We start from the raw sequence: 18,085 nt of genomic DNA on the forward strand, positions 1-18,085 counted from the left end.
GTTTCAATTGTTCCTTTTATGGGGCAAATCTGACAATTTCTCGACACTCAAGAAAGTCAATGTTGAGCTGGTTTGCAACATTGGTGGAGCAGCATAAACATCCCATCAATGGGTGGCACAGTGGCACGGCGGTTAGCACTGTTTTCCCTCGGCCCCAGTCACTGTCCGTGTGCAGTTTGCACATTCTCTCCATTGTCTGCATGGATCTCACCCCGACAACCCAAAGATGTGCAGAGTAGATGGATTGGCCATGCTAAATTGCCCCATAATTGGAAAAAAAAATTGGGTATTCTTAAATTTATAAAAAGAAAAAATAAATAAACAGTCTAACAATGTGTGCTGATTCACAACTCATGCCATACTCTGCCTTGTACAAATCTCCTTTTTTTTTTTAAAAAGCTCATTAACAATTGGAAGAGGTGAACTTGCCATTTGTTTCCCAACAATTTCAACATCATTAGTGCTTTTCCAGAATATCCAGGTTTCAAAACATGTTATAAAAGTTAATTTTCCAAATTATTTGTGGAAAAGTAACAAAACATTCCAAATATAACAACTTTATACCACAGACCAAGGTACCAAGTTAACATCCTAGCTGATGCCAATTGTTGGAATAGCAATCAGAAAGCATTCTAGTGACACATTAACACAACTTAACAAGTAAAATACTTTCATACCAAAAAACATTGTTCTTTAAAATACTGCGTTTAATAGCTACCCAGGCACGTTGCTATCCAATGGCAACTTCCAATTGAGGGTGAGATAGTTTAAAGATTGTACTAACAAAACCAAAAAATCTTAGGAAAATATTCATGTTTTGAATTTACTGTTGACCAAGAAAATAGTGCGTGTTTAATTATCCAGTCTCAGAGGGTGGTGATGGTGTTGGCAGAGATATGACTATTCTCACTGGATAAAAGAAAATTAAGTCACCTGAACATGAAACGTTAGCTCTTTTCTCTCCCTACAGATGCTGCCAGACCTGCTGAGATTTTCCAGCATTTTCTCTTTTGGTTTATGACTATTCTCTATGCCCTTTGGACTGGAAAGGAACCAAAAATGCCATAAGATGGCAACTCAAGATGGCCTGATCTATGACACATGACTGGGAAACGTGATAACAAACTTGTGCTCTCATGAGGCACAGCTTCACATTTCTCCACTACTTTACTTAAACCCTACACTCAATCATAATAGTATTGAATGGCAGAGCAGGTTTGATAGGTTGAATGGCTGGCCTACTCCTGTGCTTCTGGATGTCACGAACGGCTAGACTGATTTCAATCTTAGATTAGCTTTCCTCTAGCGGAAGACCAAAGTCATCACCTTTTGGGTCCTTTCTCCAGCTGCGGCTCAGTGTCAGATTTTGGTTTAAACACTCCAATATATTAACGGTGTATATAACTAAAAGCTAATATGGAGGTTTGCTAATGTGATTCAGGAGGGTTTAAACTAGCATGGCAGGGGGTGGGAACCGGAGCAGCAAGTTAGAAAGTGTAGAGACTGGGGAAGAGCTCGAGACCAAGACAAATATAGCTAAGAGGGAGGGCATGAAGTCACTGATGTCAGTGGGTCTGGAGTGCCTTTGTTTCAACACAAGAGTATAACAGGTTAAACGGATGAGCCTCGAGCTTGGATTAAGTGTGGTGAATTATGATATTGTTGCTAATGCGGAGACATGTTGAAAGGAGGGAGAGGACTGGCAGCTTAACGCTCCGGGATATCGATGTTTTAGACGAGACAGAGGGGTGGCAGAAAGGGCGGGGGAGTTGCATTACTAGTTAGGGAACATATTACAGCTGTGATGAGGGAAGGCATCTTGGAGGGATCCTGCAGTGAGGCATTAGGGGTAGAGTTCACAAATAGGAAGAGCGAAATCACAATGTTGAGGTTGTGCTAATGGCCTTCCAAATGCCAGCAGGATGTGGAGGAAGTTATGTAGTCAGATTCTGGAAAGATCTGAAAATAGCCGTATTGTTTCAATAGGCGATCTTAATTTCCCCCATATTGACTTGTAGTCCCGGAGTGCCAGAGGTTCGGATGGTGAGCAATTTGCTTGGTGTGTCCAAGAGGGTTTTTTGAAACAATATGTTGATAGTCCAACCAGGGAGGGGACTTTCCCTAGTATTGGGGAATGAGCCCGACCAGGTGACCAAAGTTTCAGTAGGGGAACGTTTTGGGAGTAGCGATCATAATTCCGCAAGTTTTCGAATACTTATGGATAAGGACAGGTTGTCCTCAAGTGGGGTGGTAAATTGTAGGAAAGCTAGCTGCACCAGAATTCGGCAAGAGGTGGAGAATGTGGATTGGAAGCAGCTGTTTGAGGGCAAATCCACATTTGATGCTTGGGAGTCTTTTGACCAGTTCATTAGAATGCAGGACAGGCATGTCCCTACGAAAATGAAGGACAGAAATGGCAGCATTAGGCAACCATAGATGGCAGAGGAAATTGTGAGACTAGTTAAAAAGAAAAAGGAAGCATACATAAGATCTAGGCAACTACACTTTCGAAGAATATAGGAAAAGAACAAACGGAGTTAGGAGGGCTAAAAGCACTGATCTCTGTGGAACACCACTAGTTATAGATCTGTATTCTGGAAAAACTCCTTCCACTGTTACTTTTTGTCTCCTGTTGCCAAGCCAGTTCTTTATCCATCTAGCTAGTACACCCCTAAGTTTGCAGACGACACTAACATAGGTGCAGTTGCAGATAGTGAAGGGAACTGTCAGAAAATACAGCAGAATATAGATAGATTGAAGAGTTGGGCAGATAAAGGGCAGACGGAGCTTTGGAAGATCAAATTCAGGTGTGAATTATACAGTAAATGGCAGAACCCTTAGGAGCACGGACATATAGAGGGATCTGGGCATTCAGGTCCATAGTGTCATGAAAGTGGCAATGGAGGTGAATAACGTAGTCAATAAGCCATATGCGATGCTTGAGTTCAAGAGTTGGCAGGTCATGTTGCAATTATATAAAACTTTAGTTAGGCCACATTTGGAATAGTGCGCGCAGTTCTGGTCACCACACTACCAGAAGAACGTGGATGCTTTGCAGTGAGTGCAAAAAAGGTGTACCAGGAAGTTGCTTGGTCTGGAGGGTGCTAACTATGAGGAGAGGTTGAATAAACTTGGACGGAGGCGGAGGGGAGACCTGATTGAGGTCTACAAAATTCCGAGCGGTGTAGACAGGGCGAACAGTCAGAAGCCTTTTTCCAGGGTGGATGGCTCAATTATAAGGGGTTACGGGTTCAAGGCGAGAGGGGGAAGTTTTAGGGGAGATGTGCAGGGAAAGTTTGTCACACAAGGTGGTGGGTGCCTGGAATACATTGCCAGTGATGTGGTGGAAGCACGATAGCAACATTTAAGATGTATATTGATAGACACATGAATGGGCGGGGAATGGAGGAATACAAATCGTTTGGGCAATAAGTAGTAGGTCTAAATAAGGAATCTGGATTGGCGCAACCTTTAAGGACCAAGGGCCTGTTCCTGTGCTGTAATGTTCTTTGCAGTTGCTATTAAAAAGCTTTAAGCATTACCTCTCAAGTTCATTATAAAAAAGTATGTTTGCTGGAAGTCTAAATATTCCACCATTTTGTACCCAGGATGTGTAGATTAAGAAAGCTTTCCATGGCAATCACAATTGAAAAGGCTTCAGGAAGTCTAATGCTGGAGCTCATAATCATGAATGGTTTAGCCATGCTGAATGGTCCAATAAGAAAAGCCCAGCACATCAGCGCCAAAGATAAGGCTGAAGCATTCACAACTATCTTTAGCCAGAAGTGCCAAGTTGATGATACATCATCCTGTGAGAGGTTGAGCTTGATACAGCTCAAGGTGGTGTTTAGGGTGCACCTCACTAAAGCCAGGATGAGTCCATTTTTTTTTTTTTGTGGGAGTTAAAGATAGGTGCGAGCAGTGTTCCAGAGGGCCTGCAACCACACACATGTTCTGGTCCTGTCCCAAATGAGTGGGGTTTTGGGCGGTCTTTTTTTCAGCACCATATCGGCAATGCTGAATGGTGATTTAGAGCCCTGTTCTTTAGTAGCTATATTTGGCGTGTTGGACCAGCCGGAGTTAACGAAGGATGCAGGGCGGATGCCCCTCATTGATTGCTCGCCGGTGGATTCTGCTGAGCTGGACATAGGCAACAACGTCTAGTGCCTCAGCATGGCTAGGTGACTTGGAGTTTCTGTACCGGCAAGTTCACTGTGAGGACGACGATCGATGAGTTCCAACTGTAGATGGCGGTCGTTCATTTTGCACTTTAAGGAATTGGTCATACTTGCATATTTGTTAAGTGCGGGTTATTGTTACCGTTGTTGGTTGAAATGTTTTCTTTTGTTGATCCGTGTGTGAGTTTTGTTTTGCCGTGTACATTTTGGGTATAAAAATGTTATAAGTTCAATAAAAATATTTTAAAAAAGGAACCACAAAATTTTTATTTTACCTGCCCCCATATGATTTAAGTTAGAAAGGAGAGGAGAAGGTGAGGGGTTGGAGCACTGGCAAGACTTACTCTACTTGTTATCAATTGGTTATTGGCAGATCTTAGTTACTTAAATGTCTGGAAGCTTGCACTCAGAAGAGATGGAGCAAGAGTTGCATGAAGATTCATCTTAGTGATTGGGCAAGATATGTCTGCTCCCGAAGTTTCTTGTCACTTCCAATAATTCACCAACCTGCTGAAAAAAGATCCTTCCCACTGAAAACATAGCCCAACAATAGGTCTGCACAGATCAGTGAAAAATGTGCAGCATGGACCTCAATTTTGAGGTAGGGTAACAATGAGGCACTCAGCACTCGAGCAATTTGGAGAGTAACATCCAGGCTCCGTACATAGTTAAATGCGGAAATCAAGTTGTTGTTTTCCTTGTTGCCTTGCTCCTCCATTGTTTCACACGAAGGGCATGAGTTGTGGCACTGATCAGCTATGTTAATTCTGTTTCCCCCACTACAAATGCTGCCTGACCTGAGTATTTCCAGCATTTCCTATTGTTATTTCAAAATTAAAATTTTGATTTAAAGACTAAATTTGCCATTGGTGGTATGGCTAATTCCATTTATGGTATTAATTGTTAATACTTTTCATAAATTTAGACTGATCATGAGTGATGTGAATATTAATCTATTTAAGACACCGAATGATAACAATTACTCCCCCAAGTGAAGCAGTACTCGCCTAGTGAAGCAGTTGAGGCTCCTTCATTACATGTTTTTAAGGTAAAGATAGATAGTTTTTTGAAGAATAAAGGGATTAAGGGTAATGGTGTTCGGGCCGGAAAGTGGAGCTGAGTCCACAAAAGATCAGCCATGATCTCATTGAATGGCGGAGCAGGCTCGAGGGGCCAGATGGCCTACTCCTGCTCCTAGTTCTTATGTCCTTATGTTCTTAAATTACGTATAGCATAGATTAACTGCAGAGTAAAGATTCTTCAAATTTGCCCAATAAAATCAAATTCACTGGAGCACACTTTTTCCTCATGCCAGATAGATTTACTCAAAAACTACAAATTAGGAGCAGTTTTGTGCTGCGGCCCAAAACCACTAAAAACGTAGATAAGAGCACAATGTAATTTCTACAAGTCCCTTACAGCCAACAGGGTACAGGAGTAGAGGGGTAGGAGACCAATAGGCTCTTCGAGCCTGCTCCGCTATTCAACATCATGGCTGATGCTCTATCTTAACGCCATGTTCCCCGTTCTCTCCCCACACCCTTGATGCCTTCAGTGTCTAGAAATCCATTTCCTCCTTTTTTTAAATAAATAAGATTATCCAATTTATTTTTCCAATTAAGGGGCAATTTAGCGTGGCCAATCTACCCTACACATCTTTGGGTTGTGGGGGCAAAACCCACGCAAACACGGGGAGAATGTGCAAACTCCACACGGACAGTGACTCAAAGCCGGGATCGAACCTAGGACCTCGGCACCGTGAGGCAGCAGTGCTAACCACTGCACCATCGTGCTGCCCCAATCCATTTCCTTCTTAAATTTATTCAATGACTTGGCCTCCACAGCCTTCAATTCCACAGGTTCACCACCCTTCCGGTGAAGAAACATCTCCTCATCTCAGTTCTAAATGCCCTATCCCACATCCTGAGACTCTGGCCTGTTGTGCTCCACCTCCCCAGCCAGGGGAATCATCACCCCTGCATAGAGTCGAGCAAATCCTGTCATAATTTTATATGTTTCACTGGAATCCTCTTCTTCTGAACTCCAAATACAGGCCCCATCCACCCAATCTCTCCATACAACAATCCTGCCATCCCAGGAATCAGTCTGGTGAACCTTCAATGACCTGGCCTCCACAGCCTTCAATTCCACAGGTTCACCACCCTTCCGGCAAACTTGGAAATGTTATATTTGGTTCCCTCATCCAAATCAGGGATTTATAGTGTGAATATTCAGGGATTGAGTGTTAAAATCCCATGACAGTAGTCTGAGAATTTGAATTCAGTTAAAAATTATCCGGAAATAAAAAAGCAACATTAATATAAAAAGAGTGACCATGACTTGTCATTAGAAACCCAAACTATTGCACAAATGTCCTTTGAGGAAGAAAACAGTTGGTCTTTACTCAGTTTGGCCTATGTGACTCCAGTTTCACACCAGCCTGACTGACTCTCATCTACCTCTGAAATGACTCAGCATGCCACTTATTTATAACAACATAAGAAATAACAGCAGGAATTGGCCATGTGGCACTTGGGGCCTGTTCCACCATTTAATAACAGTAAGAAGTCTTACAACACCAGGTTACAGTCCAACAGGTTTGTTTCGAATCACTAGCTTTCGGAGGACAACTCCTTCCTCAGGTCCTGAGGAAGGAACTCCGAAAGCAACCTCATAACTGACGTCAGGATGTGATAAATTATCTGGGATAGTTGACCTGGGTGCCTAACAAGATCTTTAACCTCGAATTTGTAGTAAGGATCAAAAGGAGCAGCAAATGTTACATCTTTAGAATCTATACGGTGGAGAAGGAGGCCATTCGGTCCATCGAGTCTGCTCCAATGCTTGGAAAGATTACCGTACTTAGGCCCACAACCCGGCCCTATCCCTGTAAACCAGTAACCCCACCAAACAATTTGGACACTAAGGGACAATTTAGCAAGGCCAATCCATCTTGCTCGGAAGGAATTATAGTGGAGTACTATTTATTTCTGTATATCCTGGGTTAGAGCGGTCATTTTCAAAGTCAGGGTTGTGATCTGCAATTGGGTCACAGGGCCATGCATCGCGGCATTACCGATTGCGGGAAGTAGTGCCCAACGGCCACGACCGGCTTTTAATGAATTGCCGGCGGTGACCAGCTTTCAGAATGCTGGTCATCTCGCACATGTGTGGCCCTTCAGTAGTGTGCAGGTCGGAGCCCAGAGGGGCAGACCGCCTCCTCTTGGCGTCAGCACGCTGACCAGGAGCAGACATCACATGCTCTAGACGCGAGAGAGATTCCTCCATTTTATAGCTGTGCTGGTGTGAACTCCAGGGCCTCTGGTGAAACAAATCATAGAATCCCTACAGTGCAGAAGGAGGCCATTCAGCCCATCGAGTCTGCACCGGCCCTTGGAAAGAGCATCCTACTTAAGCCCGCATGTCCACCCTACCCCCGTAACCCCACCTAACCTGTTGAACACTAAGGGACAATTTAGTATGGCCAATCCACCCAACCTGCATAATGGACTGTGGGAGGAAACCAGAGCAACCGCGCAGACATGGGGAGAAAATGCAAACTTACAGTCACCCGAGGCTGGGATTGAACCCAGACATCTGGAACTATGGGGCAGCAGTGCTAACCACTGTGCCACCCCCTTTCTTAAGGTTTGGGTTATTAATTATGCCACTGAAAGTCAGGATGTAAAGTTCATGTGTGTTATATGCAGGGAAGTGCTGGCAAATGAAAGATTAAAACTCTCAAAACTTCAAAGATCATTTCAAGGCATGGCGAGTTACAGGACAAACCTGTTGTTTTTTTTCAGGAGATGCAGTGAGATATTAAATCGTCAGCTAAAGTCATTATCAGAAATGTAATATTGCATGACAAAGCAAGTTAGATCGTGAGGACCAAGCAGGCTCACATGTCACATTAAAGGTAAGTGAAAATGATGGATTGCAAAGGTTGGCCGGCAAGGGTCCCGAAGGATGGCAGGTTGGTAAAAATGGGTCATGGGCAAAAAACACTGGTTTAAAGATTTGTCAAATACAATTTAAAAAATTAACTTAGAAAACATATTTAGTGTCAGATTTTAATTTTCTTGCACATGAGAGAGAAAAACAATGAATATCACACAATTAGAGTTACTAGGTATGGACATCCACAACCCAAGAATTATTTCTGAACAAGAAATCTGCATTTTCACAATGAATCCACCATATTCGGTTTGACGATGATATATTTGTCCCCAAAACACAGAAATTCACAAATTCTGAAAAAAAATCTTCAAACCAGAAAGTGACACAAGGCAACAACTGTTTCTGTGCAAAGAGTATTACTCATCATACACTGTACAAAACAGACAAAAATCACAAAGGACATAATAAATCAACGCCTGTTTAAACTCATGCTTCAATGAAAATAATGAAATTACACTAAAATTAAACAAAAGTAAAGAGTTTCCTTCTCACCCACCAAAACTTTGTGATGAGTTGAAGCAAACAGTTCATCTCTACTTTCTATAATTTCTTGAACTCAGGCTCAAGAACACAAGACTAATGGCATCCCTGAATTTCTCTGGCAAATTCTGACTGAATAGTGATCTTAAATAAGCAATAAACTCCTTAACTCTTCACAAAATAAACACAGGGGGTTTCAATTATTTCATATTCATTTGCCGTTGTCCTTCGTAAGACTCATCTTACAAATTCTCTTCAGGTTTTAAACAGAAGCAGCATGCTCAAAGTTTGCTACATCTATCCCAGGAGCATTTCCTGTTCCAAGGCATTCAGGTGGTCATGAGCAACTTTGAAGGAGTAGGAATTCAAAAGAGCAGCAGCCTTCTGAAATTAGGACTTTTCCTGCTGCGGATGGGAATATGCAGCTAGGTCCAAAGTTTAACGGCAGACATCTTGGGAGAGACAGTGGGGAATCAGTGCATAGAATAAAAATAGGACCCTCCCCTCCAGTATTCAGGAATTAAGGATTAGGCTTATTTCCAGTTTTTTTCTGAGCACCCCTTTGCTTGAGGAGCCAAAAACATAGCATCCAGTAAAGAGGTAGAAGACCAGGAATACAACTTCCCACTTCATCGACATGGTCTTGTCTTGACTGCCGCTGTTACGCTGCTGAGAGAATACCAGCGCCATGTAAAAGGGGCAGATGCCCAGTGACTCAGGTCTCCATTTTTGTTCCCAGCTCCCAAAGCAAAGATCAAGAAAATTAACTCCAGTATTTCTGAACAAAATGAAGATAGCGCTGGCCAAAAAGGTAGAGAAAACATTGATAGGGAACCATCCAACAAAATTTTCAGAACAGCAATAAATAAATCCCATTCACTTTACCTCCTCAGGAAGCGTAACAAACATGTCAATATCTTTTTTCCATGCCACTGTTGATAGAAAATAATCACTGCAGGCTGCAAGCACAGAGCGATGAGCACGAAAGGACTTGTTTTCTACAACCACAGTCACGTCACAAAAGAGGTCTTGCTTTCTTTGATCGTTGAGGCTCAGTAGAACACTGGTACTGTGCACAGAGGACTCGTAGGAATAAACCAAAGTGCCGCTCTTTTCGCTTACCGACATTCTGTCTCATACCTGGTAAAACAAGTACAATACATATATGAGTTGCAGAGTCTGTTTTAAATCACATGAATTCAATCTGCCAGGAGCTTTAATATCTTCAACTTTAAATTTGTTAGTCGTTTGCAGTATAAATTCTAGTTTCCTTTGTGGCTGAAAGGGTATTCTCTCCAGCCACTAAGGTCAACAGAACAACGCTAAATTTCAAGCTTCTAGTAGCTTTTATATTTCTGGGTATATTTCTAGCTTACAACTGCATTACAATCAATTTTCTTTAGCTTAGGATAAGTGTGCTATTCACCTATCATTAATGTGCATGTATTATGAGCTCATGCAAATTCATCATGAAAACTCAGGGTACATTACTGCAACATGTATTTTTGCAAGACCACAGAATAAAATACATCATTCATCTCTTCAATCGTAGTAGCCTATTACAGTAAGCAGTTGCAAAATCTATTAATTTCCAGTCTATCAGAAAGTATTTATGCTGAGGTAGAGTTTTCAGAAAAGAGGGACAAATTAGGTCCAAAATTGCACCCATCTGAGAACGGTTTCCCCTCTCCCAGACGGCCATGGCTTCCATTCAAACTCATTTGCACATCAATTACAATCATCTGCCATAAACCACTGCAAATGCATTTTAAAAGATCATTTTTTTCAAAATGCCTTGATATATTTAAGTGGAAACTATACACAGTTCGATTAATGCAGCTGAAAAGAAAGAAAAAACATTAAATCATTGTGAATCCACCATGAGACCAACCTGATTTTAAATTACTGAAAATGATGGCCGTGTCAGTTGTGGCTCAGAATGCAGCACTCTTACCGGAGTTAGAAGTTTGAGTGTTCAAGTCTCACTCCAGAACCGAGCAAAAAAAAATCAAGGTTCACACTGCAGTGTGGTACTGAGGGAGCAGTGCACTGTCAGAGGTGCCACCTTTTGGCGGAGATGTTAACCGGGGCCTGCACAGGTAGATGCAAGATTCCATACTATGTCAATTTTGGCCGAATTACACCTAATAAAAAAAAGTGGCAATGGAGTAGAATTTCAGGCCTGTAACTTTAGCATCACCAAGCGGAAAGAGTGGAATCCTTTACGCACAACAATCTTTAAACATTTAAACTTTGTTAGGACAGGAGCACTGTAGCACATCCAGGAGTGCTCTCCTGGATGGGAGAAATACACATCAATGGAGACATTAAAATGAAGCTGGCTGAACAATATGGAGCCTGCTGGTTGCAGTATAATTACAAGATTAATTTTGTTATTAAATATCACTGAATACAGCTGTCACCAAGGCTCGCTTGTACAACACTTAATTCCAGATTTCTTGGAGAAAAGGAGCAATTAGACTTTTCAGTTGCAACAAAAAAATTCAAGAAATTAACTGGTGATTTGATTTTAAATGATTAAAAGTGGATCGTATGATGCAAGTCATTTTTTAAAGCCTTAAGATGCTTGTATTATAATTTTGAATGATCTATGAACATATTTAATACTTGACATTCCACAGAATGAATGGAACTCGGAACTAAAATTTAATTTTAGTGACAAATAGTGAGCACAAAGATAAACAGAATTTTAAAAATGCCAAACTAAAATAATTCAATCCATCAAAATTTATTACCAGTAAAAGAACTTGCATTTATAATGTAATGTAGGAATTAGCTGACCCCTAATAAAACATTTACAGTGCATGATAACAGTTGTTTGTTGGATGCAATTTTGGCAGACTTTGCTCAGCTGCAATTAGAATTTCAATCAAACAGTTCTATGTCCTTTGTTTATCCGATAACACTTTGAGAATATCACTCAATTGCCAGAGGTGATATTGCTTAAACAGACAGCTGTTGTTACTATGCTAATCCTAGGGTTTTTTTTATTTCCAGACCCAAAACAATCTTTTGTACTTAGAGATTCACAACCAAACATGCAGTGGAAAAGTGACACTTGAACGTTTTCTGAATTTTTGAGATTCTAAAAATGAAACTGGTTAATTTATCACAAATTCAAATAATACAGGTTTAAATCCCCATATCTCATGAAGTTTGATATTTTACGTCAAATAAACACCATGCCCACTACCCCAACAACCACACCACTTACTTTCGCCCGACCTCACTCCTGCCCTCTCCCCATTGCTCCAGGCCGAGCTACATTTCCCAATACAGATGGGGAAGTAATAAAAGAGGAACAAAACAATCATTAGGAAATGGCACTTTGCACAGGACAATATGAATCATTGACATGCGGATTACAATAAAAAGACTCTTAAATAGAAAATGGTTGACTGGAAATGCAAAAATTGCATTAATGCAGCAGCACTTTTCACAACCTGTTTCACAGCCAAATGCAATTGTAAAGTTCTGCACTTGGAAAGATGTGTTTAGCTAAAGAAAATGCCAAGTAGATACAATTCTCTCGCTCTCCAGAGACCACTCTCTAATGAGTATGATTGTCCACCTAAGAAACTCAGTGTTACTGGTCATAGTTCTGTGGGTGCTTGCATAGTTGATGAGCCTGATCCTAGAGCCGCATCTTCGACCGCACTTTCCAGGTTTACCAGGAGGTGGGATCGGTTCTTGGACTCCAGATCGCTGGGATTCCTTTTTCCGGACAGCCGGTTTGTGACAGGGTCTTCCATAGCACTTCCCGATTGATCCAGTCAAAAGCCTTGGTCAAATCAATAAAGGCCATGTAGAGTGGTTGATGTGGCGCCTGCATTTGTCTTGACGTTGCAGAGTAGTGAAAATTTGGTCAGAAGCCACCTTGGCTTTCTGGAAGGATTTATTCAGAGTGGGAGAGAAGGTAGCTAACAGGGATTTGGGTGATGATCTTCCCAGCCTTGGAGAATAGGGAGATTTCTCGATAGTTCCCACAGTCTCCTTTGTCTCCTTTCTTAAAGATGGTGGTGACGACGACATCTGGAGGTCGGTGGGAATTCAGTCTGTCCCAGATCTGCAGCAACAACTGATGGAGATGACGGATGATCTCGTGCTTCAAGTTTGAAAATCTCCGCTGGAATCTCATCCATTCCTGCGCCTTTTCAATTCTCTGTGTTTCATGTCGGCTGAGACTTTCCAGTCTAAGTGGCGGTTTTCCAGCCAGGGTGGGGACAGAACAGACTATTTTTGGGGCACCTTTTCATAGAATCAGAGAATCCCTACAGTGACCCGAAGCCGGAATTGAACCCTACCCTAACCCTAGTGCTGTGATGCAGCAGTGCGAACCACTGTGCCACAGTAGCACTTTCCCCACGTGGGGTTAGCTGAAGAGGGTTGCTCAGTCGTAAAGATAGCTGCTGAAACACACTTCTGTTCCTATTCCAAGAGTGAGGTAACTGAATAAAACTCCACCACCTAGGTGCAGGTCCATAGCTGGGGACTTCCAGACCTCTCAGTCCTGCCCCCGTTACCGCTCGCCAATCGCCACAGGATTGTCTGGTCTGGAGGGTGTGCTCGTTTCCTCCAGATGCCTGGTGAGGGAAATGAATCCTTTAATGTGGGTATGCCGTTCCTCACCAGCAGACACACTGTCCCTTGACCGAGGGTAGGTCCAGTTCCAGTGGCAAGGGAACCTCGATAACCGGGGGTCTCCCTCTTGCTGTAGCTTTCATCTCTCAACACAGCCATTAATGCCATACAAATATCTTCCCTCTGATTCGCCATTGAGGACCTGTTTTGGATTGCACCTTGTCTGGTTCCTCCCCTCTGACTTTACCGTCATGGGTTACCCTGTCAGAGCTTAAGACTCCTGACAGCATTGTTCGAGATCACGGAACATGCAAAGTGGCAATCCACAAAAAGGGTGCTTAATGCACAAAGAAGTGACCATTCAAACATTCTTTTTGCGCAGCAATTTTCCCTATCTCACTATATTGGGAAGCCCAAGATTTAATTCATCATGTTCTATTAATGTCGCCCTACATCAGGAACTCCCGACTGCAAGCACAAGTTCAAAACACTGCGCCATAGAATATTAGGGTAACAGACCGACATCGGGAACGGATTTCATATTATCTGCTTTTAAACACGTTGACCCAAGTCTTGCAAGTTCAGTAAGACACACATGTGTTACTTAGCTTTAATTTTGTATTAACTCCTCATTTAATTTCTATATGAAGTGTCAGAAAGGAAAAAGAAAAATCTGGAAGCTGAAAATAAATAAAATATTGGGAGAGGTGTAGACCTTCAATTTACGCAGCCAAAGATTAGATTAGATTTCTGTTTTGTAATTTAGAGTACCCAATTAATTATTCCAATTAAGGGGCAATTGAGCATGGCCAATCACCTACCCTACACATCTTTGGGTTGTGGGGGGAGAAACCCACGCAAACACGGGGAGAATGTACAAACTCCACACGGACAGTGACCCAGAGCCGGTATCGAACCTGGGACCTCGGTGCCGTGAGGCTGCAGTGCTACTCACTGCGCCACCGTGCTGCCTAGATTAGATTTCTTGTCATGTGTACTGAGGTACAGCGAAAAGTATTGTTCTGCGTACAGTCAAGACAGATCGCTCCATACATGAAAACATGGAACATACGTGAGGATACATAATGAAAATACATAAACAGACTAATGAAGTATACAGTATATAGTGCTACTACTGTAGAGAATATGCGAAGAAAGATCAGTTCAGTCCATAAGAGATCATTCAGAAGTATGCAACAGTGGGGAAGAGGCTGCTTTTTATTCTATTGGTGTGCGTTCTCAAACTCTTCTGCTCGATGGAAGAGGTTGGGAAGAGAGAATAACCCGGGTGGGAGGGGCCTTTGATTATTCTGCCCGCTTTCCCAAGGCAGAGGGAAGTGTAGACAGAGTCAATGGGTGGAGTATGCGTGGTGGATTGGGCTGTGTTCACGACTCTCTGTAGCTTCCTACAGTCTTGGGCCGAGCAGTTGCCAGGCCAGGCTGTGATGCAGCCAGATAGGATGCTTTCAAAGGTGCATCTGTAAAAATTGATGAGTCAATGTGCACATGCCGAATTTCCTTAGTTTCCCGAGGAAGTAGAGGTGCTGTTGTGCTTTCTTGGTTGTAGTGTCGATGTGGGTGGATCAGGACAGACGGTTTGTGATGTGCACACCTAGGAATTTGAAGCTGTCCATCATCTCCATCTCAGCACTATTAATGTAGACAGGGATGTGGACATCACTTCGCTTCCTGAAGTCAATGACCAGTGTGGTGATATGCATATGCACAGTAATGTATATAGTTATCTATTAATGTATATAGTTATCCATATGATCTCCGACGAGCAGGTGGCGATATAGATCTACCATGTAACTCGACAGATCGGCAGTTGATAGTAAATCGTTTTAGAGGGCAGTCGCATTAGAAGTAGCTCCAGGAGAATTCAGTTATTCACTACTGTTTATATTATAGTGCGTTAATAACCTTTCCACCTGTTCATTTTGTCAATAAACTATCTTACTATTAGAGAACTAGATGTTGTGTGTGCATCTTTACAACAGCCACACACAAAACATAACATGTTATCTTCAATTGTTCAACATATTTGGTACCTATGGAGAAGACGGGACGAAACGGACCAAAGAAAGAAAATTCTTCCACCTACCTGGAACTGGAATTCAACACACGGAAAGACTGTGAAGATTGTGATGGAAGGTCTGAAGGTACCTCACCAGCTTCAAGTCACCGATAATGTAGATGAGAATTGGCATGGTTTGAAGCAGCAATTCAAACTTTATGTTGCAGCCCTTGGCCTGTAGGCACAGCCTGACGAGAGGTGTATTGCGTTGCTGCTCATTGTAGCAGGTTCTCAAGCCATCAAAATTTACAATATCTTCGCATTCAACAGTGAAGCACAAAGCAAAACCTCCGATGAAGTAATAAAATACTTTGATCAACATTGCTCCCCCCAAAAAAATGAAATGATCGAGCGTTATATCTTTCGCACGCTTATTCAGAAGGCGGGCGAATCTTTCGATGGTTTTCTGATCAACTTGCGATTGAAGGCGATTTTAGTACTTTAAAGTCGATGATCCGCAATCAGACAGTGTTCAGGATATCGAATGATAAGATACGCCAGAGGCTATTGAGGGAAGAAGAGGTTCAGCAAGAAAACGACAGCAATATTTGTCACTGCACAGCAGATTAGCGCGCTCAATCTGAAACATTTTGGCGCAAATGTGGAAGACGCTAGCGCCATAAGCATAGTGACGCAGTTGAAGAAACGTGGTCTCAATGCTGGTGGCCATTTTAAGCGTCCAACTGGATTCGCCATTTTGTGCCGCGATGCGACAATCGACATTTGCTGCGGCAATGTCCTGCGTTTGGGAAGGTGTGTTTCAAGTGCAGAAGAACAAATCACTTTGCCAAGCAAAATGGTTTTTTTTTACATCCAACAGTGGACCAAACAGAACCAGTTAACGTAATTAATGAGATATGCATCAGAGACCTGGTTGCTGTTGATATGATTTTGACTGATGACACGAGTAGTCCAAATAGGCAAAATGGCAAATCTTTCCTCACAATTTACAGCCATTGTGATGGGGATGCGAATACCATAGAAGACAGATGGATGATTCTATTGATGGTTAATGGCACACTAATCAAATGCAAGCTCAACACAGGGGCAAGGGCCAACCGTATCACTTTGTCAGCTTTAAAAGGCTGAAAACTAAACCGAAAATAGTTCGATCAGTACTACTGAAGGACTATAATGATAATGAGATCACAACGTTAGGAGCATGTGAGCTCGCAGTAACTGTAAAAGACATAACTCGCATGATTAAATTTTTCATAGTGGAGACAGAGCGCAAATCTCTCATAAGACTGGAAGCGTGTGAAGCGCTTGGGCTTGTTAACCGGGTTTACAGTGTAGAAAGCACGGTATCCCACCAACATGCATCCGTAGAATCCATCACGAAGGACTTTCCGGAGATATTTCAGGGCTTTGGCACGCTGCCCTTTATTACGCACCACATCCAATTGAAGGGGAATGCGAAGCCAGTCAGACACGCGCCGAGACATGTCCCAACTCAATTGAAGGACAAGTTGAAAGCCGAGTTAGCCAGAATGATGGCCCGAGGAGTCATCAAACGCATGGAGGAACCTACAGGCTGGGTTAACTCTATGGTGTGCGTCAAGAAGAGGAATAAGGACTTACAAATATGCATGGACCACAAAGACCTGAACCTTAACATCAAGAGAGAGCACAACTTGATTCCGAAGAGGAAGGAAATAATATGAGAGACGGCTGGAGCAACATGTTTCAGCACGTTGGATGCAATTCAAGGCTTTTGGCAGCTCAAGCTGGACAAAGGAAGCACAAAGCTGTGTACGTTTAACACACCCTTTGGGCGCTATTGTTTCTTACGGATGCCATTTGGCATAATTTCTGCTTCATGAATGTTCTATCGTGCCATGGAACAGATAGCTGAAGGAGTCTCTAGATGACATAATAATTTTGGGGTGCACACGCAATGAGCCTGACAAAAGGCTTTTCAGGGTCTTCCAGTATAAAGGACAAAGAAAAGTACAGCCCAGGAACAGGCCCTTTGGCCCTGCAAGCCTGCGCCGACCATGCTGCCTGACTAAACTAAAATCTTCTACACTTCCTGGGCCGTATCCCTCTATTCCCATCCTATTCATGTATTTGTCAAGATGCCCCTTAAACGTCACTGTCGTCCCTGCTTCCACCACCTCCTCCAGCAGCGAGTTCCAGGCACCCACCACCCAGGGTCGGGATTCAAACCCGAGTCCTCAGCACCGTGGGCAGCAATGCAAACCACTGTGCTACCGTGCTGCCCACACTCATCTCAATTGTACAGAAGAATTTGAGCGAAATGTCCCCGAGGATCCAACGCATGATGGTGAAGCTGCAAAGCTACAATTTCAACCTAATCCACACAACAGTCAAGCAAATAAAGATTATCATCTCATTGTCGCTGATATGCTTTCTCGAGCCACGGAGTTAAAGAGACACACCTGGTTAATGAAGATGTGCAAGTCCATTTTAATCTCATCACTGCATCTCTTCCAGTCTCAAGTCGTGTCTTATCAAGGAAGAAACTGCCATGGACACAGTCCTACAAAAAGTCTCCACGAGAGATGGCCTAAGGGTTCCTGCTCGGATTATTACAATGTGAGGGCAGAGCAGAGTGAGGCGAATGGATCTCTACTGCGACAGCACAGGATTGCGAATCCACATTCCTTGAGGCCAGTCATTCTCAAGAAGTTCCATGAAGGGCATCTGGTCAATGAAAAGTGCAGGGCCGGGTACAGTTTATTCAGAGCTGCCAACCTTTTTCAACATAAATCAGTATTCCAGATACCAAAAAGCAGTATTTTGGCAATAAAATTAGTATTTTCAT

General features: G+C 42.7%; 1 protein-coding gene across 3 annotated transcripts in view; it reads right to left on the bottom strand.

Annotated features, from left to right (window-relative positions):
- The window catches only part of LOC119969142 (transcription regulator protein BACH1-like), an 89,857-nt gene that overhangs the window by 17,553 nt on the left and 54,219 nt on the right, over window positions 1–18,085 (bottom strand). For 2 of the 3 annotated variants that reach the window (XM_038802359.1, XM_038802358.1), the window contains exon 2: window positions 9,504–9,758. In XM_038802359.1, coding sequence (XP_038658287.1) covers window positions 9,504–9,746 — 243 coding nt within the window. In that variant the 5' untranslated portion in view covers window positions 9,747–9,758. Of the gene's footprint in view, window positions 1–9,503; window positions 9,759–11,853; window positions 11,981–18,085 lie in introns of those variants that run through there. The other variant, XM_038802360.1, reaches the window with a different exon arrangement.

The sequence above is a fragment of the Scyliorhinus canicula genome, chromosome 7 (assembly GCF_902713615.1).
Source record: "Scyliorhinus canicula chromosome 7, sScyCan1.1, whole genome shotgun sequence".
Classification (NCBI taxonomy): domain Eukaryota; kingdom Metazoa; phylum Chordata; class Chondrichthyes; order Carcharhiniformes; family Scyliorhinidae; genus Scyliorhinus; species Scyliorhinus canicula.